The sequence below is a fragment of the Amblyomma maculatum genome, chromosome 2 (genome assembly GCF_055883805.1).
Source record: "Amblyomma maculatum isolate TAMU_Amacu chromosome 2, ASM5588380v1, whole genome shotgun sequence".
Taxonomy (NCBI): Eukaryota; Metazoa; Arthropoda; class Arachnida; order Ixodida; family Ixodidae; genus Amblyomma; species Amblyomma maculatum.
Genome location: NC_139345.1, coordinates 51,698,766 through 51,724,369, shown reverse-complemented (window position 1 = coordinate 51,724,369; position 25,604 = coordinate 51,698,766). Strand labels below are relative to the sequence as shown.

General features: G+C 45.4%; 1 protein-coding gene across 3 annotated transcripts in view; it reads left to right on the top strand.

The window, feature by feature from the left end:
- The window catches only part of LOC146198625 (heterogeneous nuclear ribonucleoprotein K-like), a 55,816-nt gene that overhangs the window by 27,141 nt on the left and 3,071 nt on the right, over positions 1-25,604 (top strand). The window contains exons 2-12 of one of the 3 annotated variants that reach the window (XM_084594139.1): positions 2,541-2,610; positions 7,709-7,833; positions 8,404-8,460; positions 10,521-10,564; positions 12,032-12,104; positions 12,292-12,411; positions 14,296-14,424; positions 15,865-16,016; positions 16,356-16,520; positions 18,938-19,005; positions 22,099-22,161. In XM_084594139.1, coding sequence (XP_084450265.1) covers positions 2,592-2,610; positions 7,709-7,833; positions 8,404-8,460; positions 10,521-10,564; positions 12,032-12,104; positions 12,292-12,411; positions 14,296-14,424; positions 15,865-16,016; positions 16,356-16,520; positions 18,938-19,005; positions 22,099-22,106 — 960 coding nt within the window. In that variant the 5' untranslated portion in view covers positions 2,541-2,591 and the 3' untranslated portion in view covers positions 22,107-22,161. Of the gene's footprint in view, positions 1-2,540; positions 2,611-7,708; positions 7,834-8,403; positions 8,461-10,520; positions 10,565-12,031; positions 12,105-12,291; positions 12,412-14,295; positions 14,425-15,864; positions 16,017-16,352; positions 16,521-18,937; positions 19,006-22,098; positions 22,162-25,604 lie in introns of all 3 variants that reach the window. The other 2 variants (XM_084594138.1, XM_084594140.1) reach the window with 2 other exon arrangements.

Sequence of the window (25,604 nt, the reverse complement as noted above, 5' to 3'; positions counted from 1 at the left end):
AAAGCCAGCTTTTCTTTTTTCTTCCAAATAATTGAATGGAGTTGACCTCGGTTACGAAAATTTGGTTTGGTTTGTGGGGTGTAACGTCCCAAAGCAACTCAGGCTATGAGAGACGCGTAGTGGAGGGCTCCGGAAATTTCGACCACCTGGGGTTCTTTAACGTGCGCTGACATCGCACAGCATACGGGCGCCTAGCTTTTCGCCTCCACCGAAAAGCGGCTGCCGAGGCCGGGATTCGATCTCCTTTATGGTGCTAACGAGGTGAATAGTAATCGCCGGTGCGGCCCTCCGAGCTCTGGTTTCACAGCCGGCGCGTCGAGATTGCGCATGCCTTGGCTTCAGTGGGCCGCCGCATACATCAACACCCGAGGAGTGGTCAGGTGCAGTCGCCTGTCAACGATTGCGGCGTCGCTCAGCAGCGTTGGCGCGCTCCAGTGTATCCCGTCCCGCGTTTTTCTCGTACCGCATGTGCCATGCTCTTCAACGCAGAAAGCCTTTGTTCGCGGTCACGCAGCGCTTTTTCGCTGTTATGATGTGTCCCGGTTTTGGGAGTATGTCCTTTCTAATACTCGGGGAACAATTTTCTAACGATCCGGATAATTTGGCATGTTCTGCGGGGTTTCTTTTTCAACTTTTGAGATAAGATGATGATATGGCCCAAACCCTTTTCAACGGGTGATCACTGATCACCGTGGGTTCTGGATAAGGCGTAAGCAGGCGATGAGAAGGCAGTGTTGCCCCTGCTGTTGGTGCTGTGCATTTGAAGTTTATAGAGGAGGTCGTACTATTGATGTAGAAAAGCCGAAACTCGCGTCGCGCATTCACCCGCGGTTTTTATCAGGTTTAATCTAGTCAGCACCCTTCGTGTCTGATCTCGCTCTTTTCCCGGGCGGGAAAGTCACGAAGAAATAGTGGAATCGATTCTTTCGGTCCGCTCTCCCACCCGTCCCTTGATGAGCAGTCTCGGTGCAGGGCGCTTCTCTGGTGGGTCCCTTCGTCATCCCAGCGTTTGCTGTGTACAGCGCGTGGCGAATTCACCGTCACGCCAGTTTCTGATCGCGTCGGGGGCCGTCGGTGAGTGGCGGTGCGTGGTGCGCAAGGCTTTGCACGGTGAAAGAAAGGGCGAGGGGGTTAACCGGGGGAGACGAGTTCGACTCGCACGGCGGCAGCGTCGGTTTGTCGCGGAGCCCGAGTCCGCGTACCGCGCGCGTGCACCGTTCGATATATGCGACGCGAAGCGACTTCGCGGGAGAAGTGAGGGAAGTAGGGTGAAGGATATTTTTTTTTTTTTTCGATGGTCCAGTGGCGTGCTGCGACTCGTGTACCTGGCATGGCGGTAGCCCGTCAAAATAAAATATATAAGTGGAAATGCAAAGCGACGGATTGCGCCTGGCAACTGCAAGATTTCATTTTTCAGTTTTGGCCTCGTTGTCATGACAGTGGTCTCTGTCTCCTTTGTTACGCACGCGGTTCGCCTCAGCTGCCCAACGGCACCTCTGTCTCGACGTGGTGTGTGTGTGTGTGTGTGTGTGTGTGTGTGTGTGTGTGTGTGTGTGTGTGTGTGTGTGTGTGTGTGTGTGTGTGTGTGTGTGTGTGTGCCCGTCTTCGCGGTTATTTTATATTTATATATATATATATATATATATATATATATATATATATATATATATATATATATATATATATATATATATATATATATATATATATATATATATATATATATATATATTTTTTTTGCGCTCATTCGTTGGCTTCTGGTCACTGCCGCGCGCGTGTGCGTGCCCGTCTTTGCGTTTATTATTATTTTTTTTTTCGCGCTCATTCCTTGGTTTCTGGTCGCTTCGCGCAAATATGCCCTCCCCCTTTTCTCGATCTTGGAATTGTCTTTTTTGAACAGTGTAAAACGGCGCCAAGTCCTCTTCTTGTCCGTGCTTCGTCATTGGCCGCGCATATTGCGCGTGGTACCACTTGGTGTGGTCTCTATTGGCCACGTCATGGGGCATGGTTAGTACCTCTGGACAGGGGAGACCAATGAGCAGCGCCGTCACTGCTGCTGTTGCTGCTGTTGCTGCTACCGCTGCGAGGCACTTGCGCGTTTTGCTGTTGTCTCCGTCGGGTGACGCTGGTACCAGGAGCGGCGGCGTTTGCGACCTGGGCTCCCCTCCCCCGCCGACCCACGCAGTCGGGGCGTCCGTCCCTAGCGTGCTGGCTGACGGCAGCAGCAGGCCGAACATCGATTGTGGCACTGTTGCTTATTGAGCGGCCATCCCTGGGCAACGCGGGGTACCCTTTTTGTTTTGGCCGCCATCGCCCGGGGCAACGGATCTCTGCCCCCTTTTGACGCCCGGCCGACCGCACAACAGGTGGTCGCTGGCGCGCGAGCCGGCCGCCCTCTCGCTGTCCGCGTGCTTTCGTGTCCTCCGGCCCGTTTGATTCTATGCTTCCCCGGCCTCTTCAGTGGCGCCGAGTTGATGCTGCCATCTTTACCTGCTCCTGCTGCTCGCACCTTAAACGAAACCTTTTGTGTGCGTGCGCAGGTTATCGCCGTGTGAGCCTTGGAGAGGCCTGTAGCGCAGCGACCACGAGTCATGGATAGTGCCGGAGATGGTGAGTGCAGACACACCCCCTGGCCGCAGAGCTCCTAGCCCCTTGCAGCCTGGAAGTGAAGGATGCTAGCAGCAGAATGATCTGACTTTGCAGGGCCGCTTTACTGGCCTTGGGGAAGTTGCTGCTTGGTCTGCCTACTCAGCATGCTATGCTTAGGGCTGAAAGTGGAGGTCTGAGTGGAGGTACAAGTGAATGAAGCTCAGGTAGTTTAAAAGAGGCACAGACTTTGTCAAAAATGTACAGCCCAGGGGATTTGTTTCTGTGCCTTTTAACACTGAGTTCATTGCGCACCTCCAGCATTCACAGTCTCACAGGTGAAGAGAATTCTCATCACCCTTCTTAAGCTGAGATATTCTAGGAGCACCATTCCAGGGTATAGAAGCAAATCCCTTAGGCTGTACTTTTTTGACAAGCGCTGCACTAAGAGCAATCAGTCATGTAAACACCCACAAGTAGACGAGCAATTTATTTCGCTGAGCTTTGCCTCTACGAGAAGAGGTACTCCAAAGCTTTCATTTTCAAGTTCTCAAGAGACACTAATGTTTAGCTAGATTGTAAAGTTTCCTAAATGTATGCATAAATTAGTCGTCAAAAGATTTCTATACACCCTTGTGTTTGGCACAAGGTGGTCATAGTTGCTTATGCACCCTTGTAACATATTACTCGTAGAACATCAATCAAAGGCTCGGGCTACCTGCAGCTATGTATCTACAGTGTGTTCTAATAGGTGCTACATTCTACATAGAGCTGTTGTGTGTAGGTGTGTGTACACTGAGGATGTGTGTTCACCTTGCTTACTTTCTGTCTGGTGCACTCTTTGCTCTGATAATGAAGTTCCTAACCTAGGCATGGTGGAAAATATCTTCCCTGCTTCTGCATATCTTTCTGCATTCATTAGCATACATTTGTAGATTTATTACATCTTGGGTTCCAAACGTTTTGTGTGTGGGCATGAGAGTGAGAGTTGATTGAGGCATCTAACCTGGATTTTTCTAGTATCTTCTATCTCTAGAACGAGTTCAGGTTTTCAGCTCTTCAGCTTCTTTGTTTTGTGTGTGTGCATTCATATATCTCCAAGGTTTGAGCCAATACATATGATTTTACAAAAGGGTGAAGGGTGCTGCCATATTGGGCAGCTAAGCTGCTATCCTAGCACAGGAAAGTGCTGTGGACTTCCCCCTTAACAGCCCAGTCAAACCAGTTTCTCCAAGGGTCGTAAAATGGTCTATACAAATTCAATATTTTTGAAACTTTCACCGAATTTTTTACAGATGGATCAAAAACAGCAAATTATGTTGGATGTGCTGTTGTACAAGGCAACAGAGAAAAAGTAGTAAGGCTACCTAACATGCCTCAATATTTACTGCAGAATGTTATGCTGTCTATGTAGCTGTAAATAAAATTATGCAACAGAACTGTGAAAAGAGAATAATCTATACCGATTCTTTAAGTGTGCTTACGGCATTACATTCTAAAAATGCAGTTGAGCCTATAGTAGGAAACATCATTCACGGCATAGAAAAAATCACAACGCAAGGCCAAACCATATTATTTTGCTGGGTTCCTAGCCATGTCGGGATAGATGGTAATGAAATAGCCGACTCATGTGCTGTACAAGCTCGAAATAAGGAAATAAAGAAAATACAAATCCCCTACAAGGATTGTATCAGGTTAGTACAAAGAAGCCTGATAGATGAATGGCAAAAAAAAAAATGGAATAATGAAGAGTAAAATAAGCTGCACACAGTAAAACCCATAGTAGGAGAATGGAAATCATGTACACAGAAGGAACGCTTCAGTGAGGTGATTTTGTGCCGTCTTCGAATTAGACATACACACTTGACACACAATTTCTTACTGAGAAAAGAGCAAAAACCATTATGCAAAAAATGTGGTGAGCTCACCGTGAACCACATTTTGATCTCGTTCACAGAACTTGAACAGTTAAGATAAAAATATTTTACTCCGTTCTATAAAGAATGCATCCTATTCCACCCCTGTTTACTATTAGGAGACAATCCACTTGTTGAAATTTCACTTGTTTTTAGTTTTCTTAAAGAGTTAAGGATTCTAAATCGGCTGTAATTTTCTAAACACTTTTCATTTTCATTCATAAAGGAGCTCAGCAACCTAGTGTTTGGCGCATGATGGCCTTAGTTGCCTATGTGCCAAAAAACCCAACACAACAACAAGAGCAGGCAACTGGCTGCTGCCTTATCACTTGTAAGTGCTGTAGTGTTATGCATGAAGTTTCAAATTCTTGGTTGTATAAATGTTTTCTTGTGTGTGTTGGTGTGAAGGTACTTATTTGAGGGTTATAAGTGTAGGGAAGTACAGGAACCTGGTTTTTTAAAGTGATCAACAGGGCATTTTAGCACGCATTTCAGATACGGATTTTATTCAGTAGACAAATGTTCCATTCAAACAGCTCCATCATGTGGTGTTAAGAATGGAAATAAATTTCTGAAATATACGAAGCGAAATTCCTCAAAGGGAGCCCTTCAACCAGTGGAATCTGCTGACCTTCCGGCAGCCGAGAATTTTTCCTTTTTCATGCCAGTAGGTGACACAAGGCAGTTATGTTAGGGATAGTATTCAGTCTCCAGAAGAAAGGCCTTAAGGAGACAAAGGCCGATGTTTGTCCCTTTGATGGGGGACCAGTGTTGTGATCTGGCACCACTGACTAGAGAGCCTGCTTTGACTGCCACTGCATTCTTGACTTGTAATTGATAACTGTCTTGACTGGTCTGTTAGATAGGCAGTTAGAGCAGCCCAGCGCCCTTTATCCCTTTGTGAAATAGTGTATAGGATATACTAATTGCCCTTTCAGAGCTAGGGCTCCTTCAAGAAACTGTCCGCTTAATGTTTCTGAAACATGCTCAGGCCATTAAGCCCCCTAATAAGGGTTGCAGTTGTAACAAACACTCACGCACTATGGGTGAGGGTGGAGCTGCAATCAAACTGTTTGTTGGGGCTGTGGCCCTGGGTTCCAGGTAAAATAAGTGACTCTGTCCGCGCCTATTAGTTATGACTTTCCACCAGAGAAGTGCATGAGTGAGTCTCTCTGTTAAGATATTACTGTAAATTGTGAACATTTGGCATCTCTTTCATACATCAGTAAATGGTTCCAGCAAGATATCACAAGCGTAATGCTAGCTATAAAAGGCAGCTCAGGACTATTTCTGCGATATCGCTTGAATGTAGACTCCTGAATATTACTTTTGTTTTTTAGGAATCTTTGGCAAGGATCCGATCGCCAGGAAACATTGACCTAGCTGTTATTTAAAATTTTTCTTCTTTACCGACAAACAAAGTACAAGCCATTTTGTAGCCTTGGTAACAAGGTTGTTTCATGGAACATGGACAAGTCGTTCTCGTCCTGTTATGTCAGAATAACTCCAAGCTAGGCCTCTGTGATGAGAACGTTTGTGATAAAGATGGGCAAGATGAGCCGCAGGAGAAAGTGCAACCTACCTACAAATGACTCCAGTCATGACAGTGCGACTCACTGGCCGGTGGCCGCTAGTGGCCCCCAAGCTGAATGTAAGTGCAGCCATAAAGGTGTGTCAGGTTAATACAGTATCTATAATGTGTAATTTTCACTAAATATTTTAATGACATTGCGCACAAAGATAATCTTTGCCAAACATTTTCTTGTGGCTTATTATTTACAGCAGTTGTTTCTTTGCTTGCGAGTTAAAAGAATTTTTCTATCCCATACTTAAACCTGTTTTCCACTGCTTCATTTGCTGCAGAGTTCTTAACAGCATGTCAGCCATTGGAATGCAGAATGGTGTTAGAGCAGGGTTTAACTAGTATGGTGTAGTGGCACTTGATGCACTCATACAAGGATTCTCTTGTAACATGTATGCATGTAGCCGCATCATGAATGGCAAAGGGGAAGAGTTGTGTACTCGTATAAGGAAGTGCATGTTTAGCAGGTAATTGTGAATCATATTGAGTATTTATGACATCTGAACTGTGTAATTTTACGATGCTTTGCTAAATGATGTGGTTTTCATACCACTTAACCAAAACAAAGCCACCTTCATCCTTCTCTGCTTCTGTCTACTACAATGTCCCCTTCCGATCTGACTCACCAGCTTTTTCACTGGTTGACTTGACAGCTCCTGTACTTACTGAATGAATTCATTGGCCCGTACTGGCAGTGTCGCTATATAAGCATTTGGTCAAGTCCAGTTTGAACAACAGCGTTGGCATCAGGTTGTCATCAATGAGACAGTTGACTTGTATTTTGTGTATTCTTGTTTGCTTTGGTTCATGGTCTGCATGGTAGAGAAAATCAGAAACTGGTGCTCACAATGCATGGATCACTTAAGCCCCATCCTCCAAAAACTTTGATGCTGTGTACATGGTGAATGAAAAATCCAAGAGCATGCATCTGGTAGGCGGTAGTTTGCAGACATGCTACTCCTAATGCAAGCCACGTTCGTGCGGTTTGGTTAAAGGAATTCTCCATGTTTAAGCAGCAGCGCAAAAGGACAGAGACGAGTGGAAGGAGGTACACAAAGACGGCGCTGCTGCTTAAACATGGATGATCACCAACTAGCCCAAACCTCCGTTCTTCTACTGAAATTCTCCATATCTGTCTGTGGTAGGTGTCTTTCACACAATGCGGTAGCTCGCTACTGTGTGCTGATGAACATTTGTGTTAATAGAGACACACGTTAAGGGATGTACACGAACGAGGAACCGCAAGCTGAAGCCATTAGCGCTGTCGCATCACACATGCCCTTAAAAATGGAGTTTAGTTCGACTCTGCTGCAGTCTGTTGGCGGGGAGGAAGTTATTGAAAATTATGGGCAGATCAGTGAGTGTTGTTCCATACTTAGGTGCCCATACCAGTGTTTCTTAGGCTGCTGCGTGATCATGGCAGCTGCAAAGCCTACCTGTTTTTGCAAGTGCACCGAGTAGTAGACCAGTTGGCACATGAGTTTGGCTACACATTGCGACAACATGCTCTGCCATCCTACCATGGGGTGCAAAGGAAAACCACAAAGAATATCACCGGCCGACCACTTTTCTTTGTGCCTTGTCCGTTGAGTGACTGAATTGCTCTTCTCCACCTTTAATGCAGGAACTGGGGGAATCAAGCGTGAGTCAAGTGATGATGGCCGGGCCGATAATGAGGCTCCCAACAAGCGACCTCGTAACAGCGGTGGAGGTCGTGCTGTTGACGTCCGCTTTCTGCTGCAGAGCAGGGTAATGCACACACGCGCTGCCGTTTTGTTTAGTCCACCATTAAGTGTGAGCTACACGGGGGTCCATGCATGAATAGTGGGGTGCACGCCCAGGTTTTCCAGAGCCTGGGAAGGGATAGCTGTTTCAGAGTAAGCATTTTTTGTTGCATTCTTTTTCTCGTTCAGTTCAATTTACATCTTGCTTTTTGGCTTTTTGAGGCCTTGTTTCTTAATGCTGAATGGGATAGCGCATGGTATCATATTGCTGTTTTCTGTCTGTCTGTCTGTCTGTCTGTCTGTCTGTCTGTCTGTCTGTCTGTCTGTCTGTCTGTCTGTCTGTCTGTCTGATTTGTTAGCACTCTTGTCCTCTATTAAAGTTCTTATGACCTTGTGTAACATGCTGTGAAAGACAACTCAAAGCTGTAGGGGTAGGATGCTTTTGTTCATTGAATTAGTATCCCTAGAATGAAGGTTTAGTCATTAGCCCATCTTCCGTGCAAGGTTTAGCGGGTTTCAAGGTCTTTGAACATGGGTGAAGTGCAGGTATTACAAAGCGGTGCCTCGATGAAAATTCTTTTACAACTTTCTGCAGAATGCTGGTGCCATCATTGGCAAGGGTGGTACCAACATCAACAGCCTGAGGAAAGAGGTGAGTGCCTTCTTCCTTGGTCCTTCGCTCACTTTTCTAGTGCGCCTATTGACCTGCATCTTGACTGCTTGTGTTGCATGGCCCTGCCATTTTTTTTACACTGCACTAATACTTAATTTCCTCTCTATCTCTATCCTTTTTGGTGTTTATTTCTTTTGATTTTTTATTTTTTACTGCTCTTGGCATCTTGGTGAGCACAAGACAAGAGGCGAACTTAAGAGTGCTAAAATTTAGCAGATAAATGTGTCGGGTGCCCTTATACGACCTTTCAGAAAATTACTTAAGAATGGTTGTATGACCAGATTCTGTTGTGTAGCAATAACTACTTTCCTGCTTGTGGAACTAGTATCTCAGTGCTGAGTAAGTTTTATAGTAGTTCTGTGAATGGTTTGCTGTATTCAGCTTTTTTATCCGTTAAATTTGGTTGCATTGTCTGTAAATGCAGTTACATAGCAAACATGCGACTTCCAGATTGCGGCTGTGAAGACTAACTTTGCATAAAAGATAGTCATTTTAGTGGGGTAGTATATTGTGACTGTCAGAAAAGCGAGTGAAAGGGGCCTGAATACTCGCAAGGCACTCTTGTGTAATGTGCTCAGTCCTGGCTTGCATGTTGTTTTTATGGTTCACTTGTGTGCATGACATCTCTCATGGATGATATCAGTTGTAGGTAGTAGCATGCTATGACAAGGCTGCAGAACAGCTTTGAAAACTCGTAGTGCCTGCGCGATTTCAAGGTTGGCTTGTGGCTTGTGCTCTGAGGAACTGTAAACATTGCTTACTCCAAGAGCAGCCAAACAGCAACTAATGATGTTGGAAAATTAGTGCGATATGTTATAATTTGAAGTGTTTGTAATAGCGTACCGAATAATTTAGTGGCTATGTTAATTGTTCTCGCTGCATCATTATAAAAATGTTTAATGTGCATGCTAAAAAAGATTTTTATAGGATTTAATTGCAGGATTTCATCCATTACACGATTGCTAGTGTCAAATAATTTTGATTGAAAGGCTTTTAACAGGTCAAAACCTTGAAGGCTGCTAGGCAAGTAACCTAGTACCTAACGGCACGCTTTCTGTGTTGCAAGTCTGTCACTGGCTGTTGTTATGCATTTATTTTTCTGCACTTCCTCTCTGTGCTTCACATAGTTATTATAAGGCTGCGCAGTGTAATTTAGTAATAACGCACCTAACGCTAGCCAAGGCATCTAAAGTTTCTTTGTGGCTGGCTTTTTAGTACCCTGCTTGGACACTTTCTTCAAGTAACATGACTAGCCAGGTGTTACACCATTAACCATGATGTATTTTGGCTGTGGCCAGCCTTTGCTCAAAGTCGCATGCATGCTTTGTACAAGAACCTGTGTGCATACACTGCAAGGGATTTCAGTGACGTAGCGAGGCACTCCCACAGAGCTGTCACAGCTTTGTCGCCCGGCTCATTTTGGAACACCCTAAACAAACGACCAAGCCACTGCGGTTTAGTGCGCTCTTATGTTTACCTACATGTCTTGCATCTCGACTGTCTGATTGGGGTAGTCTAGACTGCTCACTTACGAGCTTATACACAATGGGCCAAGGCCGAGGCTAGTTGACAACTCTGTGGTCACTGAAGCTGCTTGCAAGTAGGATGCAACCTTTCACAGATTGATAGGCTTGACCTCTCGTTTGTTTTGTAGCTGAAGCCTGGTGGAAGCGGTGTAGTTGCTTGCAGGCAGTGCTGTGTGTGTGCCAAGGGTGCTGCGGTGGTGGTGGTGGTGAAGGTGGTGGAGGAGGCAGAGGTGTCTGTCTCTAGGGGAACAAGGGGGAGGGAGCACTCTTTTGAGTCGTGTCCTAGGTGAGAGACCTGTAAGGAGGAGAGTGAGAGATGTAGCGCGTGCGCGTTGAGACCAAAAGCAGGTGCAGAGTCCCCCGTTTCCCCTGCAACGTGTTGTGTTCTCTCCCTCCCCGTTTCTCCATGGCGGACCCCCTCTCGGTTGCGCCCCTCTGACCCCGCAAATCAAACACGCCGAACGTGCCCCTGTGCCGATCTGTCCTCTGTCCTCCCCTGCCCTCGGGGGGCAGTTCAAAGCAAGCATTTCCGTGCCAGACTGCCCCGGCCCAGAACGGTAGGAACTCATCCGTTTCCCTTCTTGCGCTATCATCCCACCAGTGGGCCAGTTGGGCCCTCCGCTGGCTCTTTCTCTGTCTGTGAGAGAGGGGCTGGTGACCGCTTTCAGTGCAGTGCCCCTTGCTCTTGTCTTGCCTTCTCTCTGAGAAGGTGGTGGGGAGGCACAATCCAAGTACCTCAGTGTAGGAACCTCAGCTGTTACTATCAGGCTGCAAATGTAATACATTAAAAATAAACCATTGTAGACATGCAGATAATCAGAGTAGGTTAGTAGTGGCTCTTGCATAAATTAAAATATGCTTTTTTTATTTTTTTCTCTCATCCTTCTAAGATACACTAAAAGGATAGCATCAGTTAGTTGAGCAGCTAGGTAAATATGTTGATTACCTAACCAGGCATTTTCCTTGAAGTTCACTGCCTTAATTTCAGCTAAAAATTATATGCCAGAGCTTGTCATTTTTTTTTTTCTTTGCATATAATTGTTGGGAAGGGTTGACAGAGACTAACCACTTAATAGCACTGGGTTTTTTTGTTATCCTTTCTCCGTGTGCCCCAAACTACTAACAAAACAGCAGAGAATGGGGACTCGCTCCTGTAGCGTACTTGGACGTTGTAAGGGTGCATTAATTCCCAGCGATGTGCTTTTTATTTTGTTTTGTTATTCTATTCCAATGCATATTTGCTAGTAGCAGAACATGTGCCTGTGTCAGGAAGTACTTGCTAACGTGATAACGTTCATTGCCGGAATTTCAAAGGAACTTGTATTGAGTTGTGAAGTTTAAATATGTATACCGGTAGATTGAGCATTTGCCTAATTGGTTATTTATTGGTCAAGAATGAATGAATGCTTTTATTGTTTAGTAGAGGTATTTGCAAGCTTGATAGTTAGAGCCTCTTCTAGTCCAGGGCCCTAAGGCCACAGCGGCAGTGCATGCCCACTCAGTCAGTCTATGTTGACCTGCCGGCTACGTTGATCTTACAGAATGAATTGTTCGGCAGCGTAATCTGTGCTAGGAATGGCTAGGCCGATTAGCTAGCTCAGTTAGCTCAGCATTGCAAATTTCAACAACGCACATTTTATACTAATAAAGTGGTAATGTCTAACACTAAAATTCAGTGCAGCAATCGGAAACACCGAGCATAAAACAGTTCCTAGAGCAGGGTGTAAATGTCGCTTCTATGCATGTCAGCTTGAGTAGGGAATGGCGTAATCTTTTAGCTTAATCTTGCCAAAAAACTTGTCACTGACATTGCATGGAAAGTGTTTTAAACTCTAGCAAAAGCTCGACAGTAGGCCGGTTATTTAGTTTATAGGTCTATTGATGCTTTCAGTAAGCGCAAATATTGTGGTGTTTCTTTGGTGCTGCTCGTGGCTTTGTTTTTCTTCGCCTCTGTGCCCTCGTCCTTGCATCCCTTTGTGTGTCTTGTGCCCTCTTCCTCCGGGTGCTGCCCCATCCGACCCCAGGATCCTCTCCATTGTGGCTGACCTGGACACACTCGGAGATATCCTGCTCAACATCATTCCCAAGTTGGACGATGTGAGTACCTCTTCTACTCAGATGCTACCGCTGGTGCTGCCAGGTGCAACCATAGATTTTGCATGCCCCGGAGTATATCTTAGTGTGAGACGATTCATGCTGCCTTGCTAAATAAGTGTTGCACTTGAATCCTATGTAGTTCTTTTACACTTGAGCCTCGCTCATAGCCTGCATTCCTTGTTTCCAGTTTGCTCAGCACACTGGCCAAAATGGAGGCTCAGAGAGTGAAATGCGCCTGCTCATGCACCAGAGCCACGCTGGCTGCATTATTGGCCGTGCTGGCTGCCGCATCAAGGAGCTCCGCGAGGTTTGTTCTTTCTCACGGGGCTGAACAAGTGGAGGGGCATAGGCTTCCTGCTTTGGTCCTGTTCATGAATTGTGGTGTGCTAACTTGTAAGCGTATTATCTTCTTACCAACAGAGCAAGAACATTTGAACAAGGCATGTCACCCCTGTCACTAAACATATAATCAGGCTATTCATTCATTAAGGTTCCTACAGTGCCTTTCAGGGCGTTATTCTAGGGCAAAGGTAGAGAAAAAAAAAGAAAAAAATGGAATTTAAAAATGTGGCGTTGTATATATCAGCAGAGCACGAACATTTCAACACTGCATTTCACCCGTGTCACTTCTGGCATTGCTCAGTCTTCTAGATTAGAGTGTAATTAATACAAAATGGTAGTTCTGCACATTTTTGCTGCTAATATTGGACAACATTTTCTGGTGTATACCAGTACCTTTCACTTGTCACTAATAGTAGGCTCGCAACTTTAAACTGCTTTAAAGCGTTATAGCAAAAGCATCTTGCACACTTCTGTGAAATTTATGGTGAGCAGTGCAAGTTTTACTTCACAAAAATACAACACAATTCTTTGAAATAGCCTCTTGTTTATTAGGAGCCCTTTTACACAGAAAAACAATTTAAAATATCAATAGACAAGTAGTGTGATGGTATTTTCTGATATAGTCTATCCCGGATATAGTATCGAATTTGAAGAAAGTCACAAAATAGTTTGATTGCCTTCCTTTGGAATCCAACTGTTACCCTTAGTGACCATTAGTTATCTTTCCTTTGCATTACATGTTCTGCCCATGCCCAGTTCTTGGTTTTGACTATAATATCATTAACTGATGTTTGTTCGATGACCAACTCTGCACGCTTCCTTTCTCTACACTTGATAAGATTACCTGCAGCCTAGAAGTAAAATTACAACATACCAAAGCAGGGGAAATGCGTTGTGCAGTGACTGCCGCCCACTGGCATTACTGACGGCATGCTGCTCGCAGGGTGCCGCTAGCCCTAGCTTTCTTTACATCAGTCTCCACGGATGATGCTTTGTTACTAGCCGCTGTCTAGGATGATCATATTTCATATTTTCATATTCATATTTTCAGTACAATATAATCACATCAGTCTTTGGTTGGGATTAAGGTGCCGCTGTGTTTTGCAGTTGCTTTCAGCGAAGCGAGCCTCTGTAGAACTGCCAGTAGCCTACGGTCAGTCAGGTTAGTTTCACTACGGTACTGTTGTAGCGAATGCTGGCTTCCCTACATGGCAGCAGTTCCTCGTGAAAAATCGAGCTGCCCAATCAGAGGCTGTCGCCAGTTGTGCCGTGTTCCCCAAGGCCACACCTGACACTGCTCTACTTGGGGAAGGTGATCACTGGAGCTCTACAAGAAGTGTTACACTTAGTATATCTTTTCATTTACGAAAGTTTGGTAAATGCGCTCACTGTTGCTACATTCTTAAATAGATTTTCGAGGGGGTTCTTTGATTGTTCAATGTAAGCAGCAATTTTATGCGCTATCCAACAATTGTTTTTTACCTGCAACGTTTGTGACCTTTATAGCGGAGCCTTAGTGATACAAATCAAGAGGTCGCGAAGATATTCTATCATCCAAAACAAACTAAACCTGCATGCAGGGATGTGGGAGTAGATCTTTCTTTTAGCAGCTGATTTATGGCTGCAGACTGTTCGCCACTCAAGGCTCACTCTGCGTACCACAGATCTGCAATATGCTGGCAGTGTTTGATGTTGGAGGGTCCAGTCATCACTTGCACATTCACATTATCTGTAGTGGCACAGAAGACTGTTCAGAACATCAGAAACAAATGTGCATCGTCCCAAAATTTGTATCTGCCATGGTTGTATCATCGAGGTTCTGCAGTATTTTTGTGAACCTTCCTCACAGTCCACGGGTGCCAACATCAAAGTGCATGGCAGCTGCTGCCCGGGATCCACTGAGCGCATAGTCAAGGTCACTGGCTCACCTGCTGTCGTGGTGGACTGCATCAAGCAGATTTGTGACATCATTGGAGTGGTGAGTGGGCATTTCTGGCACTGCAATGATTTTCAGCTGCTTATTATGGGTTACACATTCTTGTGCTGTCTAGTCGAGCAGTTTATGTGCACATTATGTTTTTCTTTAATATCATTCTGGGTCAATGTTTCATTTTAATTTTTCTTTGCAAAGAGTATAAGATGTGCTGCTAGTGTTGCTCTCTGTTCTTCTGAAATTTTCCTCGTACTGAATGGAGATTTGAAGTGATGGTTGAAGGCTTTTCTTCTATAGCATTTGATTTCGATTCTCATTTGCATATCCCTAAAATGACGCATGTTAAATGTTAGGTTTTGGCATAGAGGAAGGAAAAAAACTGAGGAGAGGCCGTGACGTCCCTTTTTGGGGCACCACCTACACATGGGGCAGAATTTCTCCTCTCACTCCTTTGTGTGCCCTTCCCCGTCTGAGCACTTCTCCGCGCCATCCGACGCCGACAGCCATGCTGCCCGATAGCAACGCTGACGCTGTTGCTATTTGCCCCATATCTAGCCTTAAAAAAGCATGTGACTTCCGGCAAGTTTTTCGCAATGCATCTGGGATACTTGGGGCCTCTCCTCAGTTTTTTTCCTTCCTCCATGGGTTTTGGTCATGTGTCGAAAGCAGCCTGAAGGGTAACAAAATTTGAGGGACCGCTAAGCTCCGCCATTAAGGGATCCTGTCTGCCAGCTCCCCTTGTGAATTCTCGTTTTGCATACATCCACTTTGCTGCTCACTTGATCACAAATTCCTAAATTTGTGCTTCGGTTGCTCTCACATTAGCTTATGGTTGTAAGCTGCCATAATATGTGAAGATTACCCGGCATAGATATAAAGTCCGTTTATAATCAAGTCATACATATGTGTGTTGTTACCTTGGAGTAATACGTTTTGTTCGGGATCCGAGGGTCCCAATGGGTTCGATTTCTATTTCAATGACCAGTGGATCCTCTAGCTCAAGTTAAAATATAAGAACGGACTTGAGAAATGCATGTGTGATGTTTGTTGCAGAAAGCCAGATATTTTCAGCGATAAGGTGGATAGAAAATGAAGGGAAAATCGAGCAACTCAAAATGAGGTTGAGCAATAAGATCGACAGGCAATGTGTAATGTTCCTGTATAATGCAAAAGGCATATGAGTTGAGTCTGCTAATGACGTCGTATCTTGTGAAGGACGGAAGGCCTTCATGTGGCCAAACTAAGCATTTCTATGTACTGTAATGAGAGATGTGCAGGGGAGTGGAGCCTCTGTTCCACTCCCCTTGCTTCTAAACTTGCCAGAGGCTCCCAGCACACGAGCACAGCACAGCTTTGGAATCTGTTGCTTTGCACCTGTAGCTTGTGCTTTGGGTGTCCATCCCATGGTTTGAAAACTTGATGCAAAAGTTGGCCACCCTATGTAGCTCTGGCCAGAGTTGAGTGTTGGCATGTCTTTCTCTGCAGGCGCCCATCAAGGGCCTGAACAAGCCCTATGACCCGCACAACTTTGACCCCGAGTTTTCCCAGGAGTATGGTGGCTTTGCCGAGGGAGCCACGGGTGGTGCTTCTGGTGGCAGTGGGTCGCTTGCAGGGATGGCCATGGGACAGATTCGTGGGTAAGTTGATGCACTGAACAGTGTGCTCCTCCCTGGGGGAGGGGGGGGGGGGGATGTGCCACTGTTTTACCATATGTGAGATTCCTCTGTGATTCTTGTTTGTTATTATTATTACTATTTGCATTTTATTTTTTGAGCAGGATGACAGCCATTGCACACAAAGTGCTGGCACATTCCTTAGGCCTGCAAATAACATGCCCTGGTAAAATTTATCTCGCACTATTTGAGCACTGAAGAGTGGGCCCCTCTCATAAAAGGAAGGGTGATGTTTCAAACATTTTTTTTCCCCCTTTTTGTTCCACCACACCCTCCATTCTCCAACGATGCCACTGTCAGAAGGAGTGGTGGCAATGTGGCCTTCTGGCGAGATGAGCCTTTGGATGCCTTTACCCGGGGTCGAGCACCCAAGCGTGGACCGTGGGGGGATGCTCCGCCTCCGTTTGCGGACGAACCAGCTCCGCGTCCCTGGCACTCGCCGCCTCTAAGTGCTGGTGGCATGCACAGGTATGCTGTTACGCCCCTCCCTCACGGGCACAGGACAGGCACAGCCAAGAGATGATCCTCCCTGTCTTAACGCCATCCGCTTTCACTTGCTTGCCAAGCTTTCTTGGGTCGGATGCATGCGGTGACAGAGGAATGCTGAATCTTGAGTGTGGCACCTGCATTACACACCAGGGGGAATGAGTTTGGCCATTTGCAGTTCTGTCGTGTACTTTTCAATGTGCTGTCTGCTAATTATATATAAATCAAGTTCCTGATGCCCTCCTATTCTTCAGAGTATTTCTAGTTTGGATGATGAAATGTGATGCAACCATTGGACAGGACTGGGATGGCTGTGCCAAATGCACTAAAATGAAAAAATTGTGCTGATTTGTGCCGAAATAACAGGCAAGCATGACACTTCTTTCTCTGCATGTCACTGTGTGTAAAGGCATCTGAACATAGTTATGAAATGCTCTTGCTATTCCATTTGCAACGCTCTTTATTTTAAGTAATTTGTCTCTTAATATTCATAAATCGCAGGACTTTTTGTGGACCTGGACGCATTGCCAGTTACCTTGGATTTCAAACAGTGTTCACTGGTTGCAGCATTACACAACTGTCACAAGTTAACTTGCTCTCCTTTTGTGAAATCGACAGTCAGAATGTTGATGCGAGAGCTGGCAGCATGTCTTAGCAACAGGCCACGATGAAGTCGTTTATAGAGTTGTGATGAACACGTTGGTGAATCGGGTTGATGAGAGGCTAGTTAGTGCTAAATTATTTTTTATTACTGTGCCTTGGGAAGTATTAGGAAGGCTGCGGAACAGACACATCTGCTCCAGCTGTTTCACAGTGACTGCTTTCATCGTACAAAATTTTTATGCATTAGAGCCTGGGAATTTTGTTTCAAGCCACTAAGAATGGTGAGCAAAAAAAAAAAAAATGTTGACAAAAGTTGTAGTCCCAGCCCCGCATCTAGTAGTGCTGTCTGGTTTAAGTGCATCATTGTGTGGTGTAGTTTTACGCAACAGTATATACAGCTTGTTCGGTCGAAAAGGCGTCGCTGTCACCCGGATTTAGGATAAACATGCCTAAATATGCATGTAATTTCATATCAAACTACCGCCACTGTTCTCTGTGCTGCATTCAGGGTGATGTCGTGTCATTTCACTTCCCATTTCTCCACCATCTTCTAGTCAAACTTGGAAGCTAATTTAGGACAAAGGTTTGAACCGATGACATATGGACCTCCAGTTATATGCCGTTCATTGGAAATGTAGGTGTCCACCACGTAGTGAGGTTTCCTTGCTCCAAAAGCCCACTCTTTCAGTTCCAAAAATTTGAGGGATTAAAAAAAAATGGGGAAAACATTCTTTTTTCTTTTTCTCCAAGACACTCAAAAAGCCTGTCATGGCCTTATCATCCCTGATGTGTGCTAATTTTCATCAGATAGATACCTAAATAAATTGGGCTTTGTCAGTTGGAGGCCGAGTATAGTATTTGAGAACAGTCTGTTAAAGGGCTTCATTGGTGGGTGGTAGCAGCACATTGCATCATTGAACACGCAAATTCTACCAGGTGAAGCAGTCGCTCACAAAATTGAGTTCAGCTCACAAGCATAAGAGGTTAGTTGCTTTACCCTTGCTGTCTTTCAGGTAGCCCTCGAATATTTTTGTCATGGAACTACTACTTGGAAGTCTAAACCAAATGCTTGTGCCAGGTCTTCCTGGTCTGCATGGCAAACGAGCATGTGCGTGTTAGTGTTTGTCAGTTTAAAAAAGCGCTTATGAGAATTACTGTAGCATTATATTGCATCTTGTGTTTTCCTCTTTACATCCTTGAGCTACAGGAACTTAGCTGCACATTGAATGTATACATACATCCTCACTGTTTTGGAGCCTTCTTACATGCACAGGATTGCACATGGCACACTCTGCCTTGGGGGCTCTGAAACGCACTTACTGTATATATCACATAACCTTGAGAAGCTTAAATAGGGCTCTCTGTAAGCTGTGCATGTGGTGCTCCTGGGAGTGGTGTCACAGCATGTCTCGGTCTGGGTGGCTGCTTGTACTGCAAGTGGCACTTGCCTTGCTTCTCTCTCTAAATGCTTGCACAGTAAGAATGCTGCCCCGGTTCCCTTTTTGTCATTTATTTGTTTTATTGTCATTTTTCTGTTGCAGTGTCTTTACCATTTTTCAATTTCATTGCGAAGCGTAGTCAGTCTTCAGTGATTGAGCATCGCAGAAAAATGTGCTTTCCTAGGACCGCTGTGAAGAATTCCTAGCCTGCCAAAGATTAGGCTCTGCATGTTCTTCTACACTTGCATGCTGCAGCCTAGCACACTTTTTTTACTCCTCTCAGGTGCCCCGGGATGTTCTCTTATCCCCACCTGTTCATAAAGGATGCAATCCAATAGAATGCTTTTATGATTGCAGGGACCTGCAGCGCCCGTACCGAGGAGGAGGCATGGCAAGAGGCAACTATGGCAGGGGAAGTTACAATGGTAAACTAAAAATGCTCTGATTTGTGAAAAAGAATGAAAATTTTTTCCCACTTGTTGACTCCACAATAGGGAAACCCTGTGTGCATTTAATCAACTGGTGGTTGTGCTCTAGGGTTTGGCAAATTGAAATTGTTTTCCTATAAGCTCCAGTGAAATGCAAAAAAAAAAAAAAAACGGTGCCCTTTCATGCTGTGATTGCTCGAAGCAGGTGGTCGGCTGCCTTGGTGTCATCATATATAGTATGTGGTAAAACTCACTTTGTGGAATTTTACGTGAAGTTCAAGCTTAGCAGCATCCAAATCTGAAGGGCCCACACAACAAATGACGGAGGAGAAAAATGAAGAGGACACTGTTATGATGTATTTCCAACACACTTGGCTCTATCGTTGGATAATTTGCGCAAATGCCGGGCTTTTGAAGCAATCAGATTTAAGAGAGTCATTGCTGTTTGCGATCGCGGGTGAATGTTGTAAAAATTCTCAGATATCAACCTGTCAAATTATATATGAACCAAATAGCCAACAGATTCAATTCTTATTCAGAATTTCAAATATTCACACGCCTTAATGAAGATCCAGGGACCGTAATACCGCCAGCATCTGTTACCTGTAGTGTGCATCAGCTAACTGGGCTACTTTGATAGCACGTGGGCATTGCATTCCCAAGCACTGTGTGGTTGCATGCACCATCTTGCAGCATGGCAGTGACATGATGGAAGACATGCTGCTCACCAGTGTCAGCCAGTCCCTGCTGCATTGAAACCTTTTGTTTTTGACTATGGGCAGAGCAGTGTGAATTTTGTTGCAGGGCTACATTTGTTAAACCTATTCAGACATAGCAGAATGCCATTGAGCATAAGCATGCTTTCTGCTGAGATTGGCAGTACAGTAAAACTTTGTTGATACGTTTTTTTTTATTAATATTATTATCCGGGAAGTGTGATTCAGACTGCCTGATTTTGAAAAATTTACAGCTGAATGAGGTACACAGGCATTTAAAATTAAGACTTTCACTCCATAAAAGCATAGATTAGCATTTATAGATATCCAGTATGCACACCTCCTTTTTTAGCTCACTGTATGAGCCCCAAATGAGCCCCTGGATGACATACCTGCCAGATGCTCCGTGGCATGCGCACCATCGGTAATCTGTTCGCAGAATTCTTCCAGAACGGACCACGCTTCTGTGGCTTCTTTAACCATGCGCTTCAACGGCGGGGGCAGCTGTTCACAATCAACTTCTAATGAATCGTCGTTGCCGATACTTTTAACTTCCTGAATTATGTCGTCCTCAGTCAGCTGTCCGGCAACTGCGACGCCATCATCAATAGTGATGTAATCAGCAAGCCGCACAGAAGAAGGCAAGACATTGTCAAAACAGCTGTCCTCTGCATTTGAGTCAGCCGTCTCACATGGCAGTGTCCCTGCACGGCAGTCCGGGGATACAAAACCGCTATGCCTGAAGCAGTTAGCGATCACTTCTGGAGGCGTCTTGGTCCATTCATGAGCCAGAATGTTTATAGCGCTGAGGAGCGTAAGCTCGTATTTCTTCCCCGCTTCCATACACAGAAGCATGCGCTGAAAGACGTGTTTTCTGTATTTGCATCTCACGAACTGAATTATTCCCTGATCCATGGGTTGTAGGGCTGAGGTTGTATTAGATGGGAGAAACACCAGCTTAATCCATTCAAGGCCAGACACCTTGCAGTGAGCACTGCAATTACCTACAACCATGAGGACCTTGCGCTTCTCCATTCCAGAACGCCAGTCAAGCTGATGCAGCCACGTCTAAAAAATGTTGGATGTCATCCAAGCCTTCCTGTTAGCGTGATAATTAACAGGAAGGTTCCCCGCGTTTTTAAAGCATCTAGGCTTCTGCGCCTTTCCAATCACTAAGAGCGGCAACCGCTCTGTTCCCGTCATGTTGGTGGCAAGTAGAATAGTAACTCTTTCCTTGCTACGTTTTCCTGCTGTGCACGGGTCACCTTTGAAAGTTATCGTCTTGTCCGGGAGAGCTTTAAAGAACAGTGCTGTTTCATCCGTTGAATATGTGTGTCGGGTCATACGCAGCCAGATGTTGAAGCAAGTCGTTGATCCGCCACTCCTCGATTGCTTCTTCGCTCGCGGCAGCTCTTTTGCCACACACATTCTTGAATGCGAGATTGTGCCGGTTTTTAAAACGAGCGAGCCGACCTTCGGAGACTTTAAAATCTTCGACATTCATTCTTGCAGCGAATCTTTCAGCCTGTGCACAAATTAGTGGCCCACTCACAGGGAGATAGGCCTCTTGTGCGTTTGTGATCCATCGCAGTATGGCTTCTTCGAGCTCCGGTCGCCTTCAATATTTGCACTTTTGTGGCCAGGTCCTTCGCTTCATACTTCGGCTGCTTTGCTGGTGTTGCCATCGCAGCAGCACTCAGCGTCAAGATGCGCAGGCACAGCACTCTATGCACACACGCAGCACAGTAAACACGTAGGCGAAGCATGACCGTAGATGCAAAAAGCAAGTGGCGACGACACACGCTGAGGCGAAGCTCGACTACTCCACTGCGCGAAGGCAGGTCTAGGAAAGAACGAACTTCCGGCTGACCTCGCCCCCCTCGCATCATTCTGCTGATGGCGATGACAGTGTGGATGGCGTACACTGCCTTTTTATTTTTCAGCTTCACACTAGCGCCGCTCTTGCCCGGGCTTTTTTTCTTTTTTTTTACCCCTTCCGCAGTGAAATGCGAAATGGTGGGCTACGGGGCTATGGAGCTACGTCGAATTAACCGACGCACAACAAAATTTGGTTGAATTAACGAGAGTTTTGCCCCATAGACTCCTATGTATAATTGGAGGGACCTCGCGTGCACGTCGAATTAACCGATTTGCCAAATTAACGGGGGTCGAATTAACGAGCTTTCACTGTATAACCAAACCTCAATGCTTCCTTTGTGCAGCTAAGGTAGTGGATGATGTGTAGCCTCTTCTTCCTCTAAGGGCAAAAACCTATTTGTATGGCTAGGTGTCTTGAGCAATTGCTCTCTTGGCTCCCATTTTTTGTTTTAAGTAATCCATGGTTGCCAACTGTCTTTTTGTATTATTTTTGCAGGGAGATAAAGGCAGCCGTCGCAGGAACTGGGCAAATGGGGGCTGGTGTTGTTGGTATGCTAAGGTGAGAAACACATGTAGCCCTACATGGGGCCTTTCATGGTGTGCTAATGTTGTGGTGCTCGCTATACATTGGCTCTGCCCTCTTCACCTGTTGCATGCGAGAAGCATGTCCAGGTTTCTGCCATGCGACAGCTCTGGCCACATCCTCTTCTCTGGCGCTTCCTGTCTGGAAGACTAGTGATTTTGTTGTTCTGTCATGTGGGAAACAAGAAATCACTATCTTCGGACGGTGGGCAGCCCCAGCAACAAGCCTCTCTGATGGTAACGCTGTGCAGCTGTCCCCTTTGGATTACGTGCACTCACTTTGCATGTTAACATTGCTTGCCTGCTTTACAAGGGGCCTTGCACTTGCCATTGTGATTGAAGGTAGCCTACTGTGTGTAGAGTCAACGTTGGACACGCGAGCAGTGATCAGCGCAGTGATTTCAATAGACTAAATACTCCACGACGCCAGCCATCACATGTGGTCGCGGTACTGTGACCTCAGTGCAAGCACACCTCGCAAAGAACACGAGGCGCATATTGCAGAATTACAGATCACACAGAGTATACACCTTTTCATTAAGTGGTCACTGGGCACCGCCATATTGCTCAGTGGACTGCATTTTGCGCTTGTCGCTAGCACGGTGGAAGCCGCAGCGGAAACGGTTTTTCTGCGCAAAATGCAGTCCATCAAGTACTATGGTGGCGCACAGGGACCACTTACTGAAAAGGTGTATAGCAGATGCACTGAAAAAGGAGGTGTTTTTTATCCATCTGGGGAACTAATGCAACCCTAACTCGTTCACTTCAGGAAATTGCAAGCACATTTTAATGTGGAAGTCCATCCTAAGAGCAGTCTGCATATTTACTGTGTGCCACTGTGTGCCAGGGTGCATGTTCTCACTTCTTAATACCTTTCTGCTTTGCCTTCTAATAACCTACCACTCCAGCAGTACTAGCTTGTAGAAGAATCTCACATTACTCAAGTGCATTGCGACATTCAGGGCAGTGGAAACATGGTGCTATTATGCTAATGGGTAGGCCAGTGCTCGAGAAAACTTGGTGCTGGGCTATTGGCGACTCATACTTTGAAATTCATAGTAGCTGCACTGATATAAAGCTTTCTCTGCGTCATGTCATCTTTTGCTTTGTGGTTGTCTGTTTTGTGATGCCTTCAGTTACCAAAAGACCAACTTAGCTTGAACAGCAAGTGTTGAGCCTTTAATTGGTACCGCAGCGTTGTCCTTTTTCATTTTTTTTTTTTGGGGGGGGGGGGGGGGGGGGGGAGAGGGGGGGTGGAATCACTGCCCCATTCTGCTCTAAAACAGAATATTGCTAAAAAACTGCTTCAAACGGCTGCCATGATGTTTTTTGCTAGTTGAGCACTGGTATGATGGCGGCGCACCGGTGCTGGAAATGTAACACTTTTTTGCGCTGGGCTTAATACAAATAAAACTTATGAAGCGTGCAGGAGCATGGAGCATAATAAATATTCAGTCGCAAGTAAACATAATATGGGGCAACAAGCGATTTAAGAGGACTACGAAAAAATGCTCAGTGCATATGACGTAGCATCACCTCCCAGCCTTTTGAATCATCGGTGGAGAGAGAAGCAAGAGCAGCAAGTGAAGCAGCTAGCGTGCCGTTAGGAAACTTGTCCGGCTGCAAAAAATGCCCAAGTTGTTTTAATGTCTTTACTGTGAAAACAAGCCTGTACTTCAACACCAAGCCAGTTTGTTCATGACAAACATGTCAGGCCTCCATCAGACAAAAGCATACACTTGGAAGCGTTATGGGGTGGTGTGCCAAATGTGCCAATCAGATCTAGAAGAAAAGTAAAGAAGCTGAAGGATGAAAAGGCTACCCTTGAGTGCCATCTATCTGAAGACAATACTGACTAGCGCTTGGAAATTTATCAGGCGAGGCGTAGGATCAGAAAGGATATGCACTAAATATAGAGCAGAAATATGCTGATCATTGATGTAAACTCCAATCTAGTGGCACTGCTTGAGCACATCAAAGTGGTAGACTACATACGCGTTTGAATCTATCGGGCAAATCCTTTAGGCCAGGGGTTCTCAAACTTTTTTGCTTGGAGGAACCCCAAAAGCCTTCAATAAGTTCCAGGGAACCCCCTCCCCCCCCCCCCCCCCCCCCCCCCCCCCCCCCCCCCTGCGCTTCCACTTACCAGCAATGTTGTCGAGTGCATTTTTGCAAAGAGAGAGTTGCAAAGGTTAAATGTTTATTGCACAGAATAATAGAAATACTAATGTGATGGGTGGTACTGCTTCCCTTTTAAGAGCAAGTCAAAGCGTGGCTCAGTAGCACTCAGAGCCAGTCTCATATCAGCTGCCGGGTCAAGACTGCTCCTGTGCTTGTTCTTCATATAGGCAAGGGCTGAAAATGTTCACATGCATATGTAGTTGAAAAGGGAAGCAAAATGTCCACTGCCCTTTCAAAGAGGCATGGAAACAGTGGAGCAGTCCCCATCCAAAATGTCACCAAGCCTTCACCATTAAATTTCTCTTTGAGAGCAGTGCTTGCTTTGAGCTGTGAGGGTTCTCGCAGAACACAAGAAGACAGCCCGCGGAACCCCTGTGTTCCGCGGAACCCAGTTTGAGAACCCCTGCTTTAGGCCAAACATGTTCAGCTATGAAGAGTGCAAGCATTGTTACTTAGGTCATCTATTTTTTAAACACCTTTACATGTTTTGACCGTTTGTCTTGCTTTTTCAGGGATGTGGGCATAGTCAGAAAAGCATTTAATGTTGCATAGAAAGGAATCAAATTTGTGCTGTGACACGGAAAAGCATTTAATGTTGCATAAAAAGGAATTAAATTGGCAATTTTGTGTGTCAGGAATAGAAACCTGCAATCATCAAAGGTAATTAGCTTAAGAAGCATGCTCCAAAGCTGCTCCAAAATGCTCCAGCCTGCTCCCACCCCTGTTTTTTTGCCTGCTTCCAGACCTATCGTGTCACGTGCAATGGCGCCCGTTAGATCATTTGGTTATGGGGTGGTGCGCCAAAGGTCATTTTCCATTCTTGCCATTTTCATGTTCTTGAAGAGTAGAGATAGTTGCAGGAGCGATTATTGTGCAATGAAGAAAGCGGTATTCAAGAGTGCTAGGAGCGTAATGAGCTTTATTAAATAGCTAAAGTAATGGGCTGGCCTCACAGGTCAATGAGTGGCACCTTTGCGTTATGAGAATTTTGAGTGAAGTCTGTCTAGGTCATAATACTCTGCAGTTAGAAGATCAGTGTATATTTAACCCTTTGAGTGTCAAACAGTGTCAAGAAAATTACCATCAGTGTCAAGGCTTTCTCTCGCCGATTTAATCGAACAAAATTGCAAAAGTCGGGAAAAATAGGTGAAAAATATATAGAGGGAGTATTGCAGTCATCAGTGAAACTGAATGGGAGTGCAATGACACCCCATGAGTGGCATAAGCTGAGAGCATCGA